General features: G+C 41.4%; 1 protein-coding gene across 2 annotated transcripts in view; it reads left to right on the top strand.

Annotated features, from left to right (window-relative positions):
* The first annotated feature begins 2,481 nt into the window (after positions 1-2,481).
* UBE2E3 (ubiquitin conjugating enzyme E2 E3) overlaps positions 2,482-23,718 on the top strand; it is a 106,028-nt gene continuing 84,791 nt past the window's right edge. For both annotated transcript variants that reach the window (XR_012646366.1, XM_075000825.1), the window contains exons 1-3: positions 2,482-2,583; positions 3,694-3,896; positions 7,492-7,542. Coding sequence is in view for 1 of the 2 variants with exons in the window: in XM_075000825.1 (XP_074856926.1) it covers positions 3,703-3,896; positions 7,492-7,542 (245 nt within the window). In the remaining variant the exon portion in view is untranslated. The remainder of the gene's footprint in view (positions 2,584-3,693; positions 3,897-7,491; positions 7,543-23,718) is intronic.

Here is a 23,718-nt window from a genome sequence, read left to right as displayed (position 1 = left end):
AGTACTTCTTCTTGTTTTTGCAGATACAGACTAACTTGGCCACCCCTCTGATAAGAATTGGCTGAGTATTCAGCTCTGAATACCACACAATGCCCCCCTTACTTCTGTGCTGCTGTCTTCAGAGCTGGGTGGCAGGAGAGTGGTGGCTGCAGACAGAAGGCGCAGCTCTCCAGGCAGCAGCACAGAAGTAAGGATAGCAGTACCATACCATGCCATCCTTCCTTACATGCTGTTGCTGGTGGGAGCACTGCCGTCAGAGCTGGATTCTTAGGTAGGGCTGTCCTTACCCATGCTGCTGCCCTGTGCTGCTTAGCCCAGACATTCCCCACTCCTTGGGGTGGGGAGTGGACACTTTGTGGGTGGAGGGGAGCGCAGGACAGGCATGGAGAAAGAGTTTGCAGGGCACAAGGCAGCTGCCTTGCCTGAGTTGCCCTAAGGCCAAGCATGCTGCAGGAGCAGAAGCTGTGGAGGGCAGGGACTTGCCAACTCTCCCAGACCAGGGCCATTAGCTGCAATGGTGAGTGGCCAGGCTGCCAGCTGGAGAGACGTGGTGCTTTAAAGGGGTGCCATTTCTCTCTGGCACTGGCAGTGGGGCCACCTGAGTCCTCTGGCCCATGCTTGCTGCCTCTAGGTGAGTGGGGGCTGGGCTCAGCCTGCAGAGGATGGAGGGGTGCTGGCCAGGGCCTGCCAGCGCTGTGCCTTCAGGGGGAGGGCAGGGCAGCTGTCCCTAGGCATACTCAGCTTACGGCATCCCTAAATTTGGGGCAGCTATGAAGTTGCATATGGTGCATATGTCTTAGGACAGGCCTGCTCCCAGCCAGCAGCTGCTGCTCCCCAGCTGCCCAAGTCTGAAGATAGTATTGCTGCCAGCAGGAGCACAGAAGTAAGGGTAGTAGTACTGCAACCCCTCCACAATAACCTTAAGACACCCCGCCCCGCAACTCCTTTTGGCATCAGGACTTCCATGATTACAACACTGTGAAATTTCATATTTAAATTGCTGAAATTATGAAAGGCATGCTTTTAAAAATCCTATCACCATGAAATTGACCAAAATGGACTGTGAATTTGGTAGGGTCCTCTTTATACAGCTGTTCAATGCATACCTCCTCCTCTTTCTGCATCACTTTGCACCATAGTGTCTTAAAGGCTGGATTAAGCTGGTGCACTAAGAGAAGCTGTGTAATTTATATGTACAGAAAGCGGGCCTGCAATCAAAATTTGGCTGGCTGCAGCAAGACACAAGTGCCAGATAAGAATTTTTACAACTTTCTTCGACTAGGGTGTTAGATGTTTTTATTTGTGTGTGTGTGTGTATGTAAACAAAGTAGCAGTACTTTTTGCCTATTTTGATGGCACAGTTTCTGAGTTTGTGGCCAATATCTGTCAAATTTCTGATTGATCCACATGCCAGGTTAGCATTTTTGTGGTATAGTGATGCTAGGGGACATCAAGATTTGGAATTTTAAGAGCAGTTAAGCATTGTTTCTATTTATGCATTTTTAATTTCAAGCCTGGGATCCCAAAATTGTCTGAGTCCAGAAGGATCTGGATTTTTGAGGCACATCAATCAAACACCGGATTTTGTTGGTGCAGCAAAACATGTTGATGGTGTTACCCACTGAGAAGTGGGATTTGGTGTTGGGGACACTATATGCTAAGGCACTATGTTATTCACACCCTGACACAACCAATTCCAGTGCCCAGATACATACATTTATTTCTTAGTGTCCATCCTTATAAATAGCAGTGAATATGGGGAGATGGGGCAGGGAGGCTGACACGGGAAAAAGCAGAACTGCTTTCCCGTCAGTTTTCCAGTTTTAGCTATGCCCCAGAAGGATTTTGCACATTTGTGCCTGCAAGTGAAGTAATTTAGGAACTCAGGCTCCCCCTCCCGTAGTAGCTGCTCGGGAGTTGCAATCTTGCAGGAAAGGTGTTTGTATAGGGTGACGGGGGTGGAGGAGAGGGAAAAGAGAGACCAGCCACTAGGACGACACAAGCAAAGGCCCGGCTGCCAACCTGGGGGCTGCACGGAGACCAACTCTTTGTCCTTGACCAGCATGGGAGAACGCACGTACCCTGCTAAGGTAGAGGAGCTACAGAGCGTGCGCGCGCCCCAGCCCAGAGGGGGGCGCGCTCTACCAAACAGGGAGCGAGCGCCCCCTCCCCCATGTCGTTTGGAACTTTGCTGACTGCAACATTCTGAATCCGAACGTAGCGACACAAGGGGGCGGAGGCGATAGAACGTTCAGCTCTTCCCCGTTCCATCGGGCGTCCTTCCGCCAAGGGGAAGATCGCGTTCTCTCCCCTCTTACCCCCTGCCCCGCCGCGGGAGCCCGCTTTGCGAAAAGGGTGCACGCCAGCGCCACCCTCCGGCCACCGAGCCGCACTGCACCCCCCGTCTTTCTCCCCCCCCCCAGCTCCGACTCTCAATGTTCCACACTGCCCGGCCACAGAGCCTCCTCTGCTGCTTTATATCCCCCCGGCTTCCTCCAGCCCCTCCACCGTTACTGTATCCCTTTCCCTCCCCCCCTCCATCCCTCCCCTCCGACCTAACACCGGGACAGGACGCCTGCGAAGGTAAAGGAGAAGCGGGTTAGGTGGCTGCAGCAGGAGCCTGGGCGAGCTTGGTGGGGGGAGGAGGAGAAGGAGGAGGCGCGGGGGGGGAGGTTGGTAGAGGGAGCTTTGTTCTTGTTTTCAGTGCTTGCTGCCTGTCGGTGGCCGGGAGAGAGAGGAGCCGGGACTGAGTTCACGCCTCACTTGGTGCACACACACCATGCTGATCCCGGAGAGCCTCCTGCCATAACAACCCCTCCATACCCTCCTCGTTGGGAGCTCGATCTCTCCCCACAAAGCCAACCCGGGGAGTGGGGGGGGGGGGGGGGGAGCGTGTGTGCAAAGCTGCATTTCAACCCTGCTGCAGTTTCCTACTAGGAGCTTCATTTTCTTTTTTCAGCACCCCCCTCCAATTTACGTGCCTCCCGCGTGTATCTGTCTATCTATCTATATATATTTCCCCCTAAAATGTCGGTCTGCTTCCTAGAAACTGATCAAGAATCGGTAGTGTTGAAAGCTTTGCAGAAGGTGCAGTTTTAATTATGCTTCTTCCCCCTCCAGCAGCTTTGTGGTGGCCAAATGCAATTCTTGCTGCTGGCCATGTAAATAATCGAGGCTTCTGCTTTCTGAGTTTTTAAAAATGTACAGTGGGTATTTTTAATCACTCCCCCTCACAGCCCTTTAAATACAAAGAGACAGTGAGTGTAAATTTCAATCTGAAATCAGCTGGAGTGTTATTTGCAATATATCATCTCAAAGAGAGGGGGGTAATCTGGCTGCTTGGACCCAGTAAAATGCTCTGTTCCAGTGTAAATATTTACAGGGTATTAGTGACTTTTCAAAAACATTTTCAGCAAGGTCTGTTATTTACAGTGTCATAAGTTATTAATATTCATTGCCTGAAGGACCCTTGTAAAACCCCCATCTCATGGCTTCCAACAAAGTAGACAGTTGCTAGGTTGTCTGAAGTATGAAAAATGTGGATGAGCTTTAAAAAACTGGAGATGTCTGTATTAAAAAGGAAAAGTGTAAATATTACTTTGTCACTGTCAAACTGCAACCTAAAGTGAACTCTGCTTTTTTCCCCTCCCCTTTCTTTCTTCCCCCTCTTTCCCCACTTCCCCCCAAAAAAAGTTTATCAGGATGTCCAGTGATAGGCAAAGGTCAGATGATGAAAGTCCAAGTACCAGCAGTGGTAGTTCAGATGCAGATCAGCGGGACCCACCAGCACCAGAACCCGAAGAACAAGAAGAAAGAAAACCTTCTGCAACGCAGCAGAAGAAAAATACCAAACTATCCAGTAAAACTACTGCTAAGTTATCTACTAGTGCTAAAAGGTAATAAGAACTCACTGTAAAATTACTCTGCCACTGTGTCGTTGAGCTCTAATATTTGCATTAAGACAGAAGTATTCCTGGAACGCTGTACTGGGAAGTCATTTATTGCATTGCAAACTTTTTTGAGTTAGGCGGCTGTCATTCAGTAGCTTCAGTAACAAGACTGCTAACCATTAAATAAACTTTTCATGTTCTTTTGGAAGAGAAGCTTAAGAACATTATAACTTGTAAAATTAAAATACTAGCTTCTGAAAGCTTTTTTTTGCCAGGATGAATTTTATCCTTGCAAGTAGTATGAGAATTAGAAACATCCTTTTCACCTGAGTTCAGAGGTTTAGCCTTTCTTCCTTTATATCTGTGAAGTACCATCCTTCTGGTGTATTTCATTAGATTGTGTGTGCTGTTGTCAGTTCTACTCGCATATGAAAATATTTACAAAAATAGATGGTTTGGGGTTTATACTTATAAATTCCTTTGCATGCCAACATACAGTACATCCTTTATACACAGTAACCTAATGTAATGTGGTATTCTGCAAAGCTACCAACCTGAATGGGACATTTGCCTTAGTAGGGCCTGCAGGATCAGACCGTGGAAATTAATATATATCCTCTATCTAGTAAGTGCCAAAAGATTCTCAAATCTCTTGTGCTCTGTTTGGTAATGTTTGTATTTACATGTATAATTTCTGTCAGTCTGGCTTTCAGTAAGTACACACTGATCAGTTTCTTTAACTTCAGCCATGTGAAGCAGGCAGACTTTAAATCCCTTGATCTGTTCTGGTGTTTTCAGATGAGACAATTTACTAATTGTTAACTTCAGTTGTCTTTATAAATGCGTATTACTTTATAACCAGTACCAAGTATATCTGAAGAGTAAGAGTAGAAATATATATTTTTAAATTTTAGAGTCACTTCTCTATTGTACAACTTTGTGCTTTGCTTACTCAGCATGGACATTATAGCTCCAACTTTATTTAAGACATCAGGAGTTTGTATTCCAGTTCAGTGAATGCTCAGTGAAATGTTAAAGTGTTAGCCAGACAGTAGAATACTACCTGTATTTTCTTCCCTTGACATGAGCATGAAGAAAACTGTTGTATTTACTCAAGGTACACCTCAGCGACCCAATGTCATTCTGGATAACAGCCCATTAGAAGTGGTTCAACAGTTCTGTTACCTTGGATCCACTGTCACCTCAAACGTATCCATGGACGAAGAACTGAACAGAATCGGGAAGGCAGCTATGAGTTTTGGCAGACTTATGAAATGAGCTTGCAACAATCCTAAACTGACAGCGAAAACAAAGATACTAATCTATCAGGCATGTGTTGAGTATCCTGCTCTATATAGTTCTGAGGCATGGACCACCTTCTTGAACCAGGAGAAAAAATTGAACAGCTTCTATCTTTGCTGCCTCTGCAGAATTATGAATATCAACTGGCAAGATAAATTTTCAAATGCAGATGTCCTGTCAAGATCTGGCATACCCAGCCTCATAGCGATCCTCAGCAGCAGAAGACTACGATGGCTTGGTCGTATGAGACGAATGGGTGATGAACGTCTTCCCAAAGAAATCTTCTTCAGTGAACTGTCATGTGGGTTGAGAACAAGAGGAAGACCAAAGTTAAGATTCAAGGATACGTGCAAAAACACCATGAAAAAATTCAACATCGATCCAAAATCCTGGGAATCTACATCATCATATTGAAATAGCTGGCTACAATTGCTACGACAGGGTACATCATCCTTTGGTAATATATGTGCAAGCCACACAAAAGAACTTCGTCTTAGAAGGAAAAACTCTAAGACTCAAGAATTCGGAAATAGATTGACATGCGGTTATTACAATCAACCGTGCAAATCCAATATTGGATGGATAAACCATGATAGAAGCTGCAGACTCAAACACTGCCCATAGATCCTCACTGCCACTGCTAACCACTGTCCCTCAAGACGAAAAGGGGCCATGCAAAGAAATAGAGATCTAAAATAGTAATATCCAGGTTATATACTTCAAATCAGGCCTGCTGTATGCTTAAAAGGGGTCAACCTAGCTACGTTGCTCAGGTGCCAGGCTGTGAAGAAATTTGTACCATGTGACATAGTGAGGTCATCTAACCCCCAACTTTCGACACAACTAAGTCAGTGGGAGAACTTCTCCATCACTCTAGCTACCTCTGCTTGAGGAGGTCAATTTACCATAGTGACAGAAACACCCTGTTGTCACTGTAATATGTGTATACATTACAGCAGTGTTGCTTGCCAAGCTGTACCATTTGTAGTGTGGACATAACCTGAGTAAAGAACCTAACGTGTTATATTGTTTTTATAATTTGTAGTGTAATCTACTCAGAGGGGTAGCTGTGCTGGACTGTAGCTTCACAAATAAGAAGCAGTCCTGTAGTAGCTTAAAAACTCACAAATATATTTGTTAGGTAATGAGCTTTCATGGGTAAGGCCCACTTCCTCCATGTAATATGTTTAAGATAATGGTTTTGTCAGCCCTTTTGAAAAGGTTGAGATGCATTGTGCAGAAAATCTCACCACTGAATAGTTCTGTGTGACTTTATTTTCCTTAATCGTGATGAGGTCTGATTCCACATCTCCTGCATAGTTTTGAGTTATCTAATTGAACTTAATAGGACGATTCCTGAAAGGCCTTTCAGGATTAGGGTCTGCTTCATCTCATTTCAATTGGAAACATTAGCATATTGATAGCTGCTCAGTCTTATTTTCATGGTCCCTCATTTCTAAAAAGTTTGTATATTTGGGTTTGCAGGTACTATCAGGGAACAAAAAAAGAAAGCATGCAATTCTTTAATCTTTGAAGTATTGTAATTCACACCTTTGAAACCAGATGTATTCTTCTGGATAACTTGTTAAACTGGCAGAGTTTAGAAAATATTCTGGATATTAGCATTTTTAGAACTGCTATCAAAAGAGACAATGAATGTATCATGGATTATTATTTATTTTACTAATATTACATAAATAAAAGCAATAATACAATCTTGTCTGGGTGGAAGAGGTAAAGCAAAAGTTGTGTACAGAAGCAAAGTTGATTCTCCAGGAATTATTGCAGTAATAAAAGCAATTTGGGAAATTTCTAGAATTCATTATATATGAAGTATCAAGTAAAGTATTGTCAAAAACATGTATTTGTTCATGATAAAGCTTGTTAACTCAGCCTCAGTTACAGCTCTATTACACTGATTTAAAGTCATTGTCAAATATGCCTGTATAGTCCCCCCCTTCCCTTATTTGCATATAAGCTTGAAAAGAAAATCTCTCTGGTAAAAAGCATTTAGACCAGATAATAGGTACTTTTATGGGTACTTGTGGGATATTCCTACCTATCTGAGGTATAAATGTTCTGTTTATTTACTGTATTAAGTAAGGGAAAAGCTGCAAAGTTTCTCTGGTATGGGATTTGGGTTATGCCTCTGAGAACAAAGAGGAAGCAGCCATGTTAGCATTACTGAAGGCACAGCCAATCTTGCATTTAACTGCATGGTGGTAGAGGGCAGTGTAATTCCTGATTTATTCTATAGACTATCTCAAATGTTTTGTGTCTGTTCTCATTTCACCCACAGAATTCAGAAGGAGCTAGCTGAAATAACCCTTGATCCTCCGCCTAACTGCAGGTATGTAATAACTTTTTAAATTATGGACAGTGATAGAAAATTAACGTGGGCAGAGAGATTTGCTAAGCAAAACAGACGAGTTATTTAATATTGGCAAGTGGACAGTTATAATACAAACACTGTGTAAGGTAAACTGGACAATTGTCAGGGAACATTTGATAAAATATAAAATAACATTTGGATTTTCAAATATATGTAGCAGTTGTCTCATTGAGATTGATATGAATGGTCAAGTTTGTTTGGTAGATTTTTGTTTAGAGGTTATATAAATTTCCACATGTACTCAAGGTTTGAAGTCACCTCCTGCTTGTACACAATTTTAACTTACCTTTTGAGTGTCGAGATATAAAATGTGATATTATGATGCTCTAAAATTTAGATAAAGACCTGTGTGTGACAGGTTTTTTTTTAACATTGTTCATCTGATTATTATGAAGTTTTTTGGACGAAAGTTGAAGTATTGGACTTAAAGTTTCTGTATGTTGATGCATGGTATTTTAAGGAAATTCCCCAGTAGACTGCAAAATTGTTGGTGGTTTTAGAAAAATGAAATTAGACTGTACAAGAGATTAGTGAATTATGCAGTCAAAGAAAATTAAGACTACTGTAATGTACAATCGATAAGAAATTTAAACAGTAGCATAATTGACTAAACTAACTTTTTATCTTTAAAACCTGCAGAAAATGTGTCTGCTTTGGTGCATATTTAAGCATTCATGTTGATTCTAAGCATCTAATGTTGAAATCTGTAATAAATCTGAGGTTTAAATAAGGTACCACATTTAATGTTACCTTTCTGTTAAACATATTTCAGCAGGCTGTCTGTGAGTAGAGTACTCAATTTAACGGATACTGTGTAATGCCAGCATTGCTCATATGTGAGAATAATGCAAATGTTCTGGAGTTTTAATTTTTTTCTTTTTTGGGGGTGTGTGTGTATGTATGTGTGCGTGTGTGTATTGAGTCATTGGAAGACTTGGATAAAAGGTGTTTTTACAACTCAGTAAAGATAGGGTTCTGTTCCCATTTTTATCTGGATGACTGGGATTATCACAGCTTGATTGTTATATTTAACCCGTGTGGAAAAAGTATTTTACCACGGTATATAAATGTATACGGTCACAGTCTTCCTTGTTCAAGACTGGCTTTCCAGTTCTACATCTCCTTCATGTTAGTGCTGTCAGAAACCAAAAGGCAGCATGGTATGGGAGAAAATATTACTAGGAAATAAGCCAGAGGCACTTCGTCTTTTACTTTTCAAGTGTGTGTTGCTTCTTTAACCCAGTTTGGGCATAATACATTGTAGATTGTATGTGTTAAAAAAGTTAGAGAGCTTTGCTGTTCATTCAAAAACCTCTTCCAAACCTTTAAAAAGTGAGTCTTTTTTTTTTCTTTTTAATTTGAGTGTAAATGTGCCTCTCATGTGCAGCCATAATGTTGCTGGGCCATGGCAGCAGCACATATTATAACCAGAAATGGAATGATAACAAGCCAAAATTCATAAATGGTAAAAATAAATTAGATTTTTTAAATTCCTTAGTGCTAATTAGATGATGGTATCACTTCAGAGAAGACCATATTAGTGTTTAATAGGATGCAGTACGAGGGCTGACTGGTGCTGACTATGTAACAATTTTGTTAAAAAGTGTTGGATAATAGATCGTGGAACAATCTTTGGTTGTAGTTCAATAACTATGGGCATGATACTGTACCAACTGCTTTTCGTGTCATTTAAAGCGTGTAACTCCTGTTAAGTGTAATTGTAGTAGTTGATGAATATTCAGTGCTCAGCAGACACTTGAGGGTCTCAGTAAGTAAATCTGGTTTGATTCACCTGGCCTACATTTATCTATTTGTTACAGCTCTGTCAGCAGTTCAGGGTCACAAAGAGCGTGATAGCTGTAGATATCAGCCATTGAGGTGCATAGTATGTCTGTCTGACTCAGCAAAAAACAGAAAACACTTTTGCTCCACTTGTAGCATTGTGTAAAAAAGTTACGTAGGTATACTGTAAGAAGTATGAGATGCATTAAAATTACAAATAAAAAAAAAGTTTAAGAAAAGCGCTTTGTAGCTAGACCCACATCTGAAAGGTGGGTAGACCTCAATACACAAATTTCAAATTTCTTTTTTTTTTTTTTTTACTGCTTTCCATTCCAAAATTAATCAGGGTTTGTCTGCTGAAGAAAGCTGCACCCATTTAATGCATGACTTTAAGCAGATTTAGTTATACATCAAGTGTAACCAATGCTTGTGTGGGGTCGTGCTTTGGGGTCCTTTAAAGACCTCTAGTCCAGTTAGAGGCTGAGTCTGCTATAGCCTTAATTAAAAGCCATGTGGCTTTTCACTCATGAAGTAGAGGCTCATTCACTATGCTTCAAAGGTCTTGTGTTCAATCCTGCCTGCCCAGAACTTGGGTCTGCCAGTGTTACACAAAGGGACCCATGCACCATACTTATTTCAGCTTAACAGTTTGTTTGAGTTCAGTTTGAGTGGGCTGGCAAGAGGTTTAAACTGAAGCAAAATACAAAAACCAGAGTGTCCATCAGAAAGGCTTGCCCTAGTTTAACAAAACGGGTTTAAACCATATTGAATTGAAACAGGTATAGCTTTCCCACATAGCCCAGGCCATAATCTCAAAACTCTGCACTATTCTCCTAGCACACTCCTCACACCCAGGGCTTGGCACATTTGATCGGGCAGCTGATGGCTAGAGGCTTAAACATATTAGGCAAAGACTGCAGATGGAAGAGTCCAAGGACAGTGCCCAAATCAGACAGTCAGCTCCTCCCTTTCCAGCTATTGGAAAATTCCCCCTAATATGCTGGCCTTGTAATCCACTGAAGGCTCCATCTTTTGTATCAGCTTCAGATTGTTAAACAGCAGAATGAATCTGAAACCTCACCTGTCAAGCTGGTGGAAAGGAATAAGAACATTCCTTTTTCTGTGTCTCCTTCCCATATGCGAGTGCCTCCCTGCTTCTGTAAAAGTGGGCATGGAGGAGTGGGAAGTGCTCTGCTCCTGTGCCTTTCCCTAAATGTGTTGGCTGAGGAAGCTGGCCAGTGGGTCTGCTACTCGGTGCAATCTTGATTCCACCTCAGTGAATAGATCTGGTGCCTGTATTGTTGCTTCCCAAGCAGTAGCAGAATGACATTACTCTTTTTCACTGATCCACTTTTTTCTGAGTGCCATCAGTTTTCACTCCTGGGAAAGCTCTAAGTCCCAGAACACCCCCCTGAAAACAGTGGAGCTGCACAAGAGTGCCACTTTCTGCAGCCTTGGGAAGGCAGCACTGCAGTGGTTAACACCCTTTGCAGTTGGAGGGGTTTCTTGGCAGCAGCAGGTCCAGAAACTTTTACTGAAGGGTCTCGGTTAATAAAAGCTGTTGCACATTCAGAGAGCAAATTCCTACCCATCACAGATACACAGCACTTGAAAAATCTATGTGTATAAAGATGTGTTTGTTCCGATAACAGTTTCTTGATACAAGAACTGTGATAGGTTCCAACAAAAGCTGCCATTTACCCTGCTTAAATTTGCAACCAGATTCATCATTTGTGTGTTGTTAATTTCAGATGATCACTGTACAGAATTGCTTTGAGGTTTTCCCAAGCTTTTTTTTAAATAAAGGTTTTCTTTAGTTATCATTGTTTTATGATTACTTTATTACTCATATCTCTCTTGAAATAAGCACTTCCACATTGATTTGCAGTTGTTTCTTGTATGGTTAGCTTTACAATATCTAATAAAGTTCATATTTTAAAACACAAAGGATTTTTAATAAAGAAACTCACATATGGGCTCTGTCTTCATCTGGTTGATTTGAGTAATATGTAATTTGTACCTGTGAACATGTGTGTGCTTACGTTAAGCTAACTGCAGCATACTCAGTTTACCTTATGTCTATAAATAGGGGAATTGCATGCCAAAGACTGCCTTTGCCCCACACTATATAGTTAGTAACAAGAGACGTGGATTTTGTTATATTGCCTTGTATGATGATTGTACTGTAGCGTGCATTGCAGTAGAATGCAACAGGACACTGGTGTTTCCAAGTATTTCAGGTTCTGGCTAGCAAATGATTTTTTTGTATTTCAGTACTGTACTACTGCCTCTCAGGCAACCTTTGCCCCTCTGTTAGGGCTTAAAAACTTTCCAGCTCAGTACCAGTGAATCCATTTAGTGAACAAATAAGTGAATCCCATCCGGAAGTGAGAAATCAGAAGGGAGAGGATTACTCTTCTGCCCTGCTCACCGTGAGGGAAAGTGAGAGCTACCAGGATCTTTACATGATAATTTTTCTTGTGTGCTATTGTGGATCTATGCCACTTGGTTCATTGGGACTTCACTGATATGCCAGGTTATGCAAACCCTATCAAAGTACAAAGTACAAAGTTTTCACAGACCTCTGTGAAAGGTAAGGTCTGCCAACAGTAGGGCAACACTGTTTGGGATCATTCCCCTCAGTGTATTGCTTAGCAATGTCAATTCTTGATCTGTTAGAACAATGCCACCATCACCAGCCTTTTGTCTAAGGGGACTGTGCCAGGGTTCCCTTACCCCAGCTAGTAGATGGCAACTATAGTGACCCTTTAGAGCTGTTGCTAGTCTCCTAGGATGGGAATATGTGGGCAAACCACCTTTCTGCTCAGCATCAGGTCAGGAGCTAGCCCTATATCATTTCCATTAATATCTTCTATACCAGTCTTAAACAGTAGTTGTCATGTGCCTTGACTAAAACAAGTAGGGCTCTTAATGCTAAACATGTTCCTGATATTTCACTTAAACTTCACCTGCTCATCCTTTCTTCTTCAGAGGCTATGAATAAATCTTTTCCTTCACATATTTTATCTTGAAACTGTTTGACTGTGATCACATTCCCCCCCCACCCCACAAGTTGTCTGGTTTCTCAGTGAATCAGATGTCCTCCATCTATCCTCCTGTGTATTATACTCAAAATCCCAGGATCATTTTGGTTTTTTGATTTTATTGTTTCTTTAGTTTCCCTACAAATCTCAGAGGGAACACAGCAAGCGTTCAAGGTACAGGCATGGAGAAGCACCAGTACTTCCCTTAGTTTACTTGTATGTGAATATACAAGGGAGTTGTATCAGAAAATAGCACTGCTGCCTTGTTTTTTCACACTACAAGCTAATTTATTTATTACCCAATGTCTTCATCATCCTTCTTAGACATGCTGCTGCCTGTATACAGTAATTGCCCTTTAATTTTGCATTTGTGTTGTTTATTTCCTCTGATTGGCAAAAGCCTTCATGTTTGTGTGCATCACATTGTTCCACACAATTTGGCACTGAAAATCTGAACTGTAATGTTAAACAGCGCCCAGCAGAGAGAGGAGTTGATTTGGCCATGTAGGCATGTTTTATGGCAAGAGCCACAAAAATGCTTATGCTGGGGTTAGGGATCCTTTGTGGTAGGGGGAACAAAAGCAAAGAAATAGCATAAAAAACTAATACAATATGAGTTCTACAGTGCCTTTCAGCCAACAGGAAGACTTCTTCACTACTGTAAAAAAGACGCAGTTTGTGTAATTGCTATCCCAATTGGGCACCAGAAAAACAAAGATATGAAGCAGAACTTTCAAGATGGCTCTGTGAATATATATCTGTACATTTATTTCCTACACTCTATTTCTGGATACATTCTTACCAAAAACATTTTGCTCCCATAAATGCAACAGTTTAAGGAGAGGGGTCACAACTTCCACCAAAACACACTGCGTTTTTATTCAAACGTGTAAATACTCAGAGCATTATTCCAGCTCTAATGATAGATTATTGATTCCAGTTGAAATCCTTTCTTCATCATTAATCTCTTCAGAAGGTAAATCAATAGGCTGCACCCATTTTAAGATACATTTGTCTAATGATAACCTTAATTTAGCTCTAATAACTACTTCTGTCAAGGAATTTCTTGTTCCTTCCCCCCACTCCAGCCCCCCCCCACCCATAAGCCCTCAATTCTGGAGGATTAGGTTAAACTAGTGAAAAGTGATATAATTTAGTGCAGCAATTACAAATCAAATATGTTTGTCCATTTGTATTAACTACCTGAATCTGTTACCTTTGCTCATGCAGAACAGCTGTTACCTTATTTTGTGAGTAGTCAATGGGAATAGTTAAGTAGTAATGTGTAAAACACAGCCAGAATCTGAGGAAAGTTTCAATAAATATGCAATCTATAGATAAACTGTGTTATTACTTAGTGGACTTCTCATACACTGAAGAGTGGAAGATGGCTCTAAAATAGAGCAGTAAGAATCACTGGCATCATGTTTTCAGGAATACTTTTCTTAAGGAATCATTCATTATTCTCTTAAATATAAAAACTTGATAGTTTTTCATTTTAATTTTTTTCTGTGCAGAGGATTGGTAGATGTAACGATGTTCCATATTCCTTTTTGAGCACTTACTCTTTTTCTTGTCCTTTCGGCTACGTCTACACTAGCACACTATGTCGAAGTAGCCTATTTCGAAGTAAGAACATCGAAATAGGCTACTTTGACGAATATCGTCTACATGTCCTCCAGGGCTGGGGCCATCAATGTTCAAAGTCGAAGTAGCGACGGGGAACATCGAAAGGAGCTGCCCTGGAAGGAAATGTGGGGTGTCCACACACACAAGCACTCCCCGTCAAAAATAAGGGGCCAGCAAAGCCTGTGAACAGGGTCACAGGCTGGACTAGCCCTTCTGGGGCAACAGCAAGCCACTCCCAGACACAATCGGCCTGCACAGCATGAGGTCCGCAGAGCTGACAACCGGTTGCCCCCAGCTGCAGCAGCAGCAGCAGCCAGAAGCCCTGGTCTAAGGGCTGCTGCACGCAGCGACCATAGAGCCCCGTAGGGGCTGGATAGAGCGTCTCTCAACGCCTCAGCTGCTGGCTGCCATGGAGGACCCCGCTATTTCGATGTAGCGGGATGCAGATTGTCTGCACACACCCTACTTCGACGTTTAGGGCGCTATTCCCACCTTCGGATAGGAATAGTGAGTTCAACGTCTCACCGCCTGATATCAATTTCAACGTTGAAATAGCGCTTGGCATGTGTAGACGCGACGTGTGCTATTTCGACGTTGTGCCAGCTACTTTGAAGTAGCTGGCTAGTGTAGACGCACCCTTTGTGTTTAGCTTAGAACCTTGCGAGGTATAGAACAAGATCCTGGAAAGAGTTTTGCATGTGATTAACTTCACTCATATGAGTAGTCCCAGTGAAACAGTAAAATTAAGATAGACTGTAGAAATACAAAAGACAGCAAACCCAGTTATGGGAGTAAAAATTCATGAGTTATAGGTTCCAACACTGTGATCATCTAGTCTGACCACCTGTATAACAGAGGCCATTGAACTTTCCAAAACAAATCCTACAGAATATCTTTCAGAACATTCAGTCTTGATTTAAAAGTTGTTAGAAATGGTGAATCCACCATAACCTTTGTTAAATTATTCCTTTGGTTAATTACTCTGTTAAAAATGTGCACCTGATTTCCAGTCTGATTTTGCCTATCTTCAACTTTCAGCCATCACTTTGTATGCTTTTCTCTTCAGCTGAAGAGCTCCTTATTAAATACTTGCTCTTCACATAGGTACTTACTAACTGTAATCAAATCACTCTCTCTCTGTTAAGCTAAATCGATAACTAAGTGTCCAGGATTTGGCCCTTATTATGTAATTGACAGAAAGTGTGTTTCTTTTATGTGTGCTCTGGTATACAGCTGTAATTTAGTCAAGGGCTTCATAAAGCTGGTATCAGTCTCCATGGCTGCGGCTATACTAGCAAGTTCTTTTGAAAGATTTTGCGAAAGAAGGGGGCTCTTTCGAAAGACCCCATGGAGCGTCCACACACAAAAAGCGTTCTTGTGAAAGTAAATTGTAAGAATGTGGTGCTCCTTTGGAAATCACTCTTCCTTTCCTGTTTCAGGAAGAGCGCCCCCTTTCAACAGCTTTTTTCAAAAGAAAATGTGTGTAGACTCTCCCCAGGGCACTTCTTTTGAAAGAACAGTCTTCATTTTCGATCCTTGGCCTGTTCTTTCGAAGGAACAGGGGCTGTATGGAAAAGCACATCACTCTTTTGATCCACTTTTTTGTGTGTGGACTCTCTCTTTCGGAGGAGATCATCCAGAAGAGCTTCTTCTGAAAGATCTCTGTAGTGTGGACGTAGCCCATGGGTATTAGCGTCTGAACTGAAGACAGTAGAAAAATCCTCGTATGACAAACTATTCTAGAACTGTGTAAATCATTTTACATATTCCTTCCCCAAGGACTAGTTTAAGAAAATTGACATCCTTCTGTCTGTTTTGAAACCCTAAGAAAAGCCCCCCCCCACCTACTCCCCCAAAAAAATCTAAAAAATCTAATCTTATTTTGTTAAGATTTTAAAATGTAAAGAAATGTTCTCAGCATTAAGAGAATCTGCATTTCAAGTACTCATTTAATAGTTTACATAAAGATCTTTCAGTTACTGAGATAATGCTAAGTGTACTCCTTATGTATATTTCACACTCGAGATGTGTATAATCAGCATCAGCAGTATTTCACACTCCATGTTTAACAAACGGTATTCAGTATATAGTAAGGTCTGAGCACATTGATTTCATCTCCCTCACTTAGGGCTTTGACTACATGGGGACATTTATGAAAAGTAATGTGAATTCACTGAAGGTGTTAAAGTCTCTCAGTTAAACTTCATTTAACTGCTGCATGGGCAATCCTATTCAGAAGTAAAGAGGCCTTAATTCATTTTATTTTAAGGCCACTTTTATTCTAAGTGAAAGCCTCCACACAGGTGTTTAATGCAGTTTAACTAATCCATTTTAAATTGACACTTTTAGTCACTCAAGAGAATTAATACAAATTACCTATCCTCATGTACACAAGCCCCCGTTTATATTCTGATTCAGGCTTGAACCATTCTTTGATTGTCTTGTAGTACATACGAGATAGACCAAACTTTCTTTAAGGATCTTCTAAATAGAGATAGTGAAGAATATTTTCATTGTGTTTAGGATTTAAATTGGCACATCAAAGGAACAAAGTAGTATTCTATGACAGTATTTATTAACACATCTGTAGCATAATCAATCAGCCCTTATTTCAAGTCCTTATATCACACAGTGCAACAGCAAACATCAAATCTCTTTTCATGGATTCCAAGGTCAGAAGAGATGATTGTGACCTTCTGTGTAACACAGGCCAAAGACCTTCACCAGAATAGTTCCTGCATTTTGCCATTAAGAGCTTAAGACATCGAATGGGTTGTTTCTGGGTAATTTTAACCTTTGTTCATTTTTGCTTTGTGTGTGTGATTTTGATGGGTGGGGGAAGGTCTGGTCTTACATTCCTTGCACACACAAAATTGACTGGATTAATATCCCAGAGTAGGTATGTCCCCACTGCATCACTAGCTTGAGCACCAGCAGCACTTGAACATCAAACCCAAATCCTCTCCTCAGAGGCCAACCACCTCACATGTACAATGCCACTGAACTTTGAGCTAAAGATTTGTATGCGTGTTATGACTGTGTTATTTGTATGTATATGTGAGCTGAGTTAGGGGCAACATTCGAGGTGGATCTCGAGCTCATCCTGCAGTGAGGGCAAGCCATGAGACACCTATGAGCCTTCATGGACACTAGAGCAACCCATCTACATCAGACTGCAGGATGGGGGCCTTAATCTGGCTTGTGATTTATCTCTTGGCAGGAGAGAGGAAGGAGCTCCAGTTTCAGTCCGTGTCTCCACTAGCCAGATCTTTCATAAAATCCAGGCCTTTCTGAAAAGAATCCGCAGAGCTCCTAGACACAGAACGCATTCTTTCAATCCTAAAGTGAAAGAATGTGGCTCTTCTTGTGGAAGCCCTCTTCTGCTCCCGGATCAGAAAGAGTGCCTCCTTTCGAAAGCTGCTTCTGGGAAAAGCGCGTGTCGATGCTCTGCTGGCCCTTTTTTTCCAAAGAGCAGTCCTCACAGCACCGGATTTTTTGAACCCTGGCCTGTTCTTTCAAAAGAGTGGGGGCTGTGTGGACGTTCTCTGTTGAAAGAGGGGATCGATCTTTTGCTCTGCTTTTTTGTGTGTGGCTGCAAACTTTTGAAAGAAGGTTTTCGGACGAGATCTTCTGAAAGAGCACACCTTTTGAAAGATTGCTGTAGTGTATACATAGCCTCAGTGAGGAGAATCCCACAGGAAGGAAGCAGCAGTGTTCAGAAAAGGTTCCCCATCAGCTGAGAATGTTGAGATGGATTAATTTGTGGCTGTACTTGCTGACAGGGTCTTTAATTGACCACTGTGTGGCTACTAGAGTTTTGCTATTTATTCTTTGCTTTTCAGTATAGTGACCTATAGCACAGGTCCTCTCTATAGTACACAATAATGAACAGAAAAATGTTTACATTTGTTTGTATTTTAAGCAGAATTTGGATTTTAAATGCTGTGAGGAAAAATGAATTTGAACAAGTATAATTAGCAATATAAAAGGAGCTATAGATACATTTCTGCCTGCTGACATTTCATTAATATAGCTCCTTTTTAAGCAAAGGGTGATCAGTTAGTGGATTTTTTTTTCTCCCTCTCTTCTTTGCAGACTTTAGTTGGTGTTGCAGTACATAGGAGGAGGCTAAAGTATGTATACTAAATTACCCACTCTAACAAACCCACAACACACAAGACCCACTTTGATTTCTGTGGTTGGAACTCTGAGCGCAGAGGGCTTGCTTGAATGATTTTCAGCTTTATTTTCGGCCTAAAGAAAAAGTAAAGATGAAGTCTTTGTTACTAGAACAGAATCCATCTACAAGGAAGAATGCAACCCATGCTGTTTTCCCATGAAACTGAATGTAGGTGAATGCAACCTCTCACATGAGAGGAAAAATACTGTAGCATATAAGACTAGGCAGGTGACACCTAATAGGTGGTAAAAATGACAGGGAAAGCTTTACATTAAAGTGTAAACGTAGTACATAACTGTAAACAATTGTCTTTGCTAGAAAAGTAGTTTTCTTCCAGCTGTGTGCATAAAAATATATAGTAGTTGCTGTAGTGGCCTCTGTCACCCTCCTCATCTCTCAATTTTTTAGTATGGATTGTTTAGTATTTTGCGAGTCTAAAATAGTAACATGATTGATTTTTTTAAAAAGTGAGTTTTAGCTGCAGAAGGCACTAACTAGTAGTCTGATTTGGGTAATATGTAACACCATAGTCCAAATTCACTGCTGCCATGAGAGTTTCTCAGTGCAACTACTTTAAAGTAGGCATCAGCTGTTAGTTTGGCCCTAGTCATGATAATTGAATTTTTCATGTAAAAGGTGGATTGCTAGACAGGAGGAAACCTGTCACCAAAGCAAAGCAGAAAAATAGCGCTTATTCATTTATGGAAATGAGATACAAAAGTAGAAATGTCACATAAAGCATCATTGCTAACACCAAATACATCAAAATTCAAATAAAGCAAGTAGTTTCTTGAAAAAGTAACTTTTAGAATAAAATTCTGGAAGGAAGTTGTCCTCTTAACGTTTTAAATGTTTGTTTACTATGCAGTGTTTGTAATTGTTCCAAGCTAACATAATTATCAGTTCTAATCATGGTTGTCATTTGACAAATGCAGTGTGCCTCTTTACCGATGAAAAAAGAAACTGTAATAAAGGTCTTACCTCGCAGAGGAAGGTGCAGTTTGTAGTTGCTTATTTTAAATGTCTGCTTTATGCCTGCACCTGGCTGGTTCTGCCACATATAAAGGGCCAGCCTCCCACTAAACATATTGGGAAAAAACAGTTCCTGTAAGAGGCCAAACCAGTTTTCTGGTTGTGATAGACTTTTTGTTGCATTGTAAAATAATTTTCCTTGAAGTCAATGGAGTGTGCTACTGGGGTATTTATGTTAAATGACGTATTGTGATATCTTATACTTGAGCGGGGTTCTCACTGAATTATGGCTTCTAAATTTACAAAAGAATAAAATATGAGGTGTGGGGTTTTTTTTTCTTTTTGGTAGGTTGTTCATTCCCCGCTTAAGTCTATCCATTATAAAGCAGATTAAATATGGGACATAATTTTTGTGGGACTGGCCCTTTTCATGTTGCCTCTTCTGTGTCTGTGAAGATGTAAAAATAGGTCTTCATCCTGCAAACCCATATACATGGGTAGATGCCTGCATAAGGTTTGAACCTCCTGGATGGTATGAGGATTAAACTGTGTGTGAGCTTGAAGAATTGGGGCTGCACTTATTTTTTTTGTCTAGCGTGTATAGACTGTTTCCAATTTTAAGAGTTCTTCAATGTGTTGAAACATATAAACTACTAGTATTTATTTTTCTGACTCTAATGTACAAAATACATCTAACTTTCTTTTTAGATAGCAGTTTCAATTAAAATATTTTACATACATTGTAGTCTTCTCCTGCTGTATTTACTTTATGTTGCAATGAAGAAGTTCCATGCAGGGGCATTATATGGGGATGAACACATCTGTCAGTTCTTTAATCTTTGGGGAATGTTCTGTAGATCCCATATAAACTAGCTTTTATTTTAGAAGCCTAGTAGTTTAAAACCCCCCTAAGAGCATTTTCCTTTATCCAGCTGTGTGTCTTTTCCTGTGGTTAAAAGCGTCAGTGGGAGAGAAAGGAATACTGAGACAGACACGCGAAGGTCTGCAGCTAAGTGTCTGCTACAGGCCCTCATGAGAAGTACACTTGTATATTTAATTTCAGTCTCTGGGTTTGAAGAGGCCCCCTGTGATATCTGCAGGTTCCAGGTGCTGTGCAATAAATGGGGCCTAAATTCTGCAGCCATGTGCCTGCTTGTAGCACAGCAGAGAGTCTGAGGGGAAGATCAGCTGCAGTTTAATTTAAATTATTTAAAAAAATAGTACTGCAGTATGTAAATGAGTGCTGTTTGTGCATTTGATAGGTCTTGGTATTAAATTCAGTTTATGCTATGCCATACCCACTCTCTGCAGGACATTTTGTACTGACATAACCATATCAAGAAGTTGTCTGGGCAAGGAGAAACTCTTGGGCAGTTTAGGTTTCGGGACGTGGGGCAGCATAGCGAGCAGATTTGGGACAAGGTGCAGGGATGAGAAAACAGGGATGTTACCTAGATGGTTCAGTTAAATATAAGAAAGCAAGCAAGTGAAATAGACATTTAAACGGCCACTTTGTGATTTCCAGTTTAACCCACTCAAGTGAAGGTGACAGCAGTTCACACCTGAGATGTTTTCAGACTTTCTGCAGACTCAGTAAATGCCATTGCATTACTTGGCTTATGGTTTCTAGGCTGTCTTCACAAATACATGAGAGAGACGCCTACAAACTCAGATGGTTCAATCTGGAACACAGTTCTGAGGCAGAGTGTGGCCCTGTTCCTGGGTCATTGAATTCCTGGGAAGGTGGTGGTGTCCTGTCATTGAACGCCTGTGTGCTGAACTTCCCATTGAAATACACTGAGGCGGAAGAATAAAAATGACAACAGGATGGACACGTCTGTACTAGCAAATCAGTTATTGTACAAGAGATTATCCACGCTTCAGAAATTGTCTTAAATTAAGGGTGTTATAGTCAATAGAGGAGTTGGAATTCCTTCCACACCACCAGATATTAGTTAGAATAGGAACAAAGCCCCTCTGTCCATGTTTATCCCTGGCTAGTTGTAATATATCTTCTCTATTGTTAAGTGAGGACCGGACAATGTTTAGTATCTAAGTTTTAAAGGACTACTACTTACTGGGCAGAATTGTAATGCAGGATTAGGGTAACTCCCTGCTTTGTGATTTTTAGATGTTAACACTATTTTTAGTCAAACCAGATCCCAGCTGCATTAGCAGCATCACGTCAATATTTGCTATAGTTAGTTTCTTTAATTTTACTGCTACAACAAGTGTTTTCAGATTTTGCCCCTGGAAGACTAAGCATTTACTAATTCAGGTTTGAATGCATGATCTGAATCTTGAGAACTGGGCTTGTTTCGGTACAGCTGAAGGAAGGAAGAGTGACAGTTCCTGCTCTATACCTGAAATAAGCGGGCTACCTCTAATTTCAAATTCTGAAAACCCAGCTAATCTGGGAAACCTTTCAGCTACAGTGATCATCCTCCCACCTCTGCAGTTATTTTTCATAGCATTTGTGGTGGGAAAATTATTTTTAAACTGATCCACAAATATAAGTGCAGAGATTAGTTTTCTGGAATTTTCAAGGCCCATGAATGTTACTGTTTGGAGTCTACCAGAGATTTATGGAAATATTTGTGAGTAACACGAGTTTCTCCAAGTATTAGCATAAACTAATAGTAATCCAAAATATGTTCTTGAAATTTCTTAATTTAAAAACCTTCATTTGTCCAACTGAAAAGCAAAAACAATCACATAGCACATTTTAATAAATGTGATGGTGAACAGTCCACAGACCATTGTGTAGACTGTGTTTGATTTTTCGTAAATGTGTATCATTCAGAGAAACAAGTTAGACAGGACTAGATTTGCACTAAACTTTCTTTGCAGTGACTAATTTGACAAAGCTGTGTTTCCCTTCAGTACATAAAATCTGTACAATGTCAATGGCTTGTTGTGCAGTATGCTAGAGAAGTGTAAAACCCTATCAGTCATTATGGCACTACGGGAATACTGTTTGAACTATTTGAAAGACCAGACCCTGAGGGCTAGTCAAACTGCAACCAAGAGCAAGTCAGAAGAGGGAAGAGAAGTTCAATTTTGCCCGCTGATTCTGGTGCCACTGTATACAGAAATGACCCATTAGTGTAGTGTTTCCCAATTTTATTTGGTCACGGAATCCTTTTAAACTCGAAAGAATTTTGCAGAACCCCATCCCTGGGGTCTACCTCCCTTAGCCCCCAAGCCCACCGACCCATCTCTGGGCTTTACCCATCTCAGCCTTCGGACCCAAATCTGCCCCCCATCCTGCAAAACCACCCCCAATCCTCTGGCTTAACCCCTCTCAGCCCCAACTCCCTTCCCCCCATTGTCAGGCTTAACTCCTCTCAGCCTCAAACTTGCCCCTTCATCCCCAGACTTCACCCCTCTCAGCCTCAACCCCCCCCCCCCCCGATACTCAGGATTAACCCTGTTTAGTCCCAAACCTGCCCCTGGGACTAACCAATCTGTGGCACTGACCAGGGAGTCTACACTGGGTGGCCATGTGCACCCAACAGAAGGAAAGCTGGCGTGGAGATGTTCCACTGGCTGGAATAAGCCGAGCCATGCCCACCTAAGGACTGTGGCCACTCCGGTAGCGGGGTGAGTGAGGGGCTCTCTGTGGCTCCCTGCGCTGCTGCCTCTGAAATAATGGATCAAAGTTCAGTTGGTTTAATGGCTGGATCCTTCCCGCTGCCGTGCTGGCCATTAAACCAGTTAAATTTAGTTCTACTGTTTCAGCAGCAGCAGGGCAGGGAGCCACAGAGGAATTTTCTTGTGGAACCCTTATTTTCACCTTGTAGAACCCCGGGGTTCCACAGAACACTGTTTAGGAAACGTAGCTTTAGTGACTAGTGTAAAGCTGTAGCAGCTAGAGGGGCAAGTTTAAATTATACCGGTTTTCAGGATCTGTGGGCTCTGAAACCTCAGTCAAGAAATAGTGCATTCCATAACCATATTCTAACACTGGCAGTGCAGAACTTGTATCTCACTAAGAAGTGACCCTTGTGACTCAGGTATGCTCTGTGGCCAGATTCTTCCAGGGAGGTAAATAGAATAATCCAGGCTGGGTCTCAGATGGTGTGTCTGAGTGAATAAGGTCCTGAGTAACAGCAGGGAGTTCCTTAAGGAGTTGTTGTTATTTCTTTTGGAAATTCCAAAGTGGGATCAGCAGAGAGAGGTCTGTAAAATGTGGTGCTGGAGAGTTGTCTGGCTGCCTCCTGTTCATAGTCTGACTTATTCAGGATGACAACAGCGCACCTTTGTCAGCTGGTTTGATTACAATGTCTAGGTTGTTTTTGAGGCTCTGGACAGTATAGCGTTCAGCATAGTTGAGATTATGTCTCATTTGGTATTGTTGTGTATAATGTCAGTCTGAGCACGGTTGCAGAAGCATTGTATGTGGAAATCTAGACTTTTGCTATGACTGTCAGGGGGAGTCCACATAGAGTTTTTCTTTTGGTGTTGGTAGGGGTGGTCGAGAGAGTCAGACTGTTGTTCATAGATATGGTGCTCTCAGATTTAGAT

This window comes from Carettochelys insculpta, chromosome 8 (genome assembly GCF_033958435.1).
Source record: "Carettochelys insculpta isolate YL-2023 chromosome 8, ASM3395843v1, whole genome shotgun sequence".
NCBI lineage: Eukaryota > Metazoa > Chordata > Testudines > Carettochelyidae > Carettochelys > Carettochelys insculpta.
The sequence above is the reverse complement of the archived record's forward strand: the minus strand, read 5'-3'. Positions and strand labels throughout refer to the sequence as shown.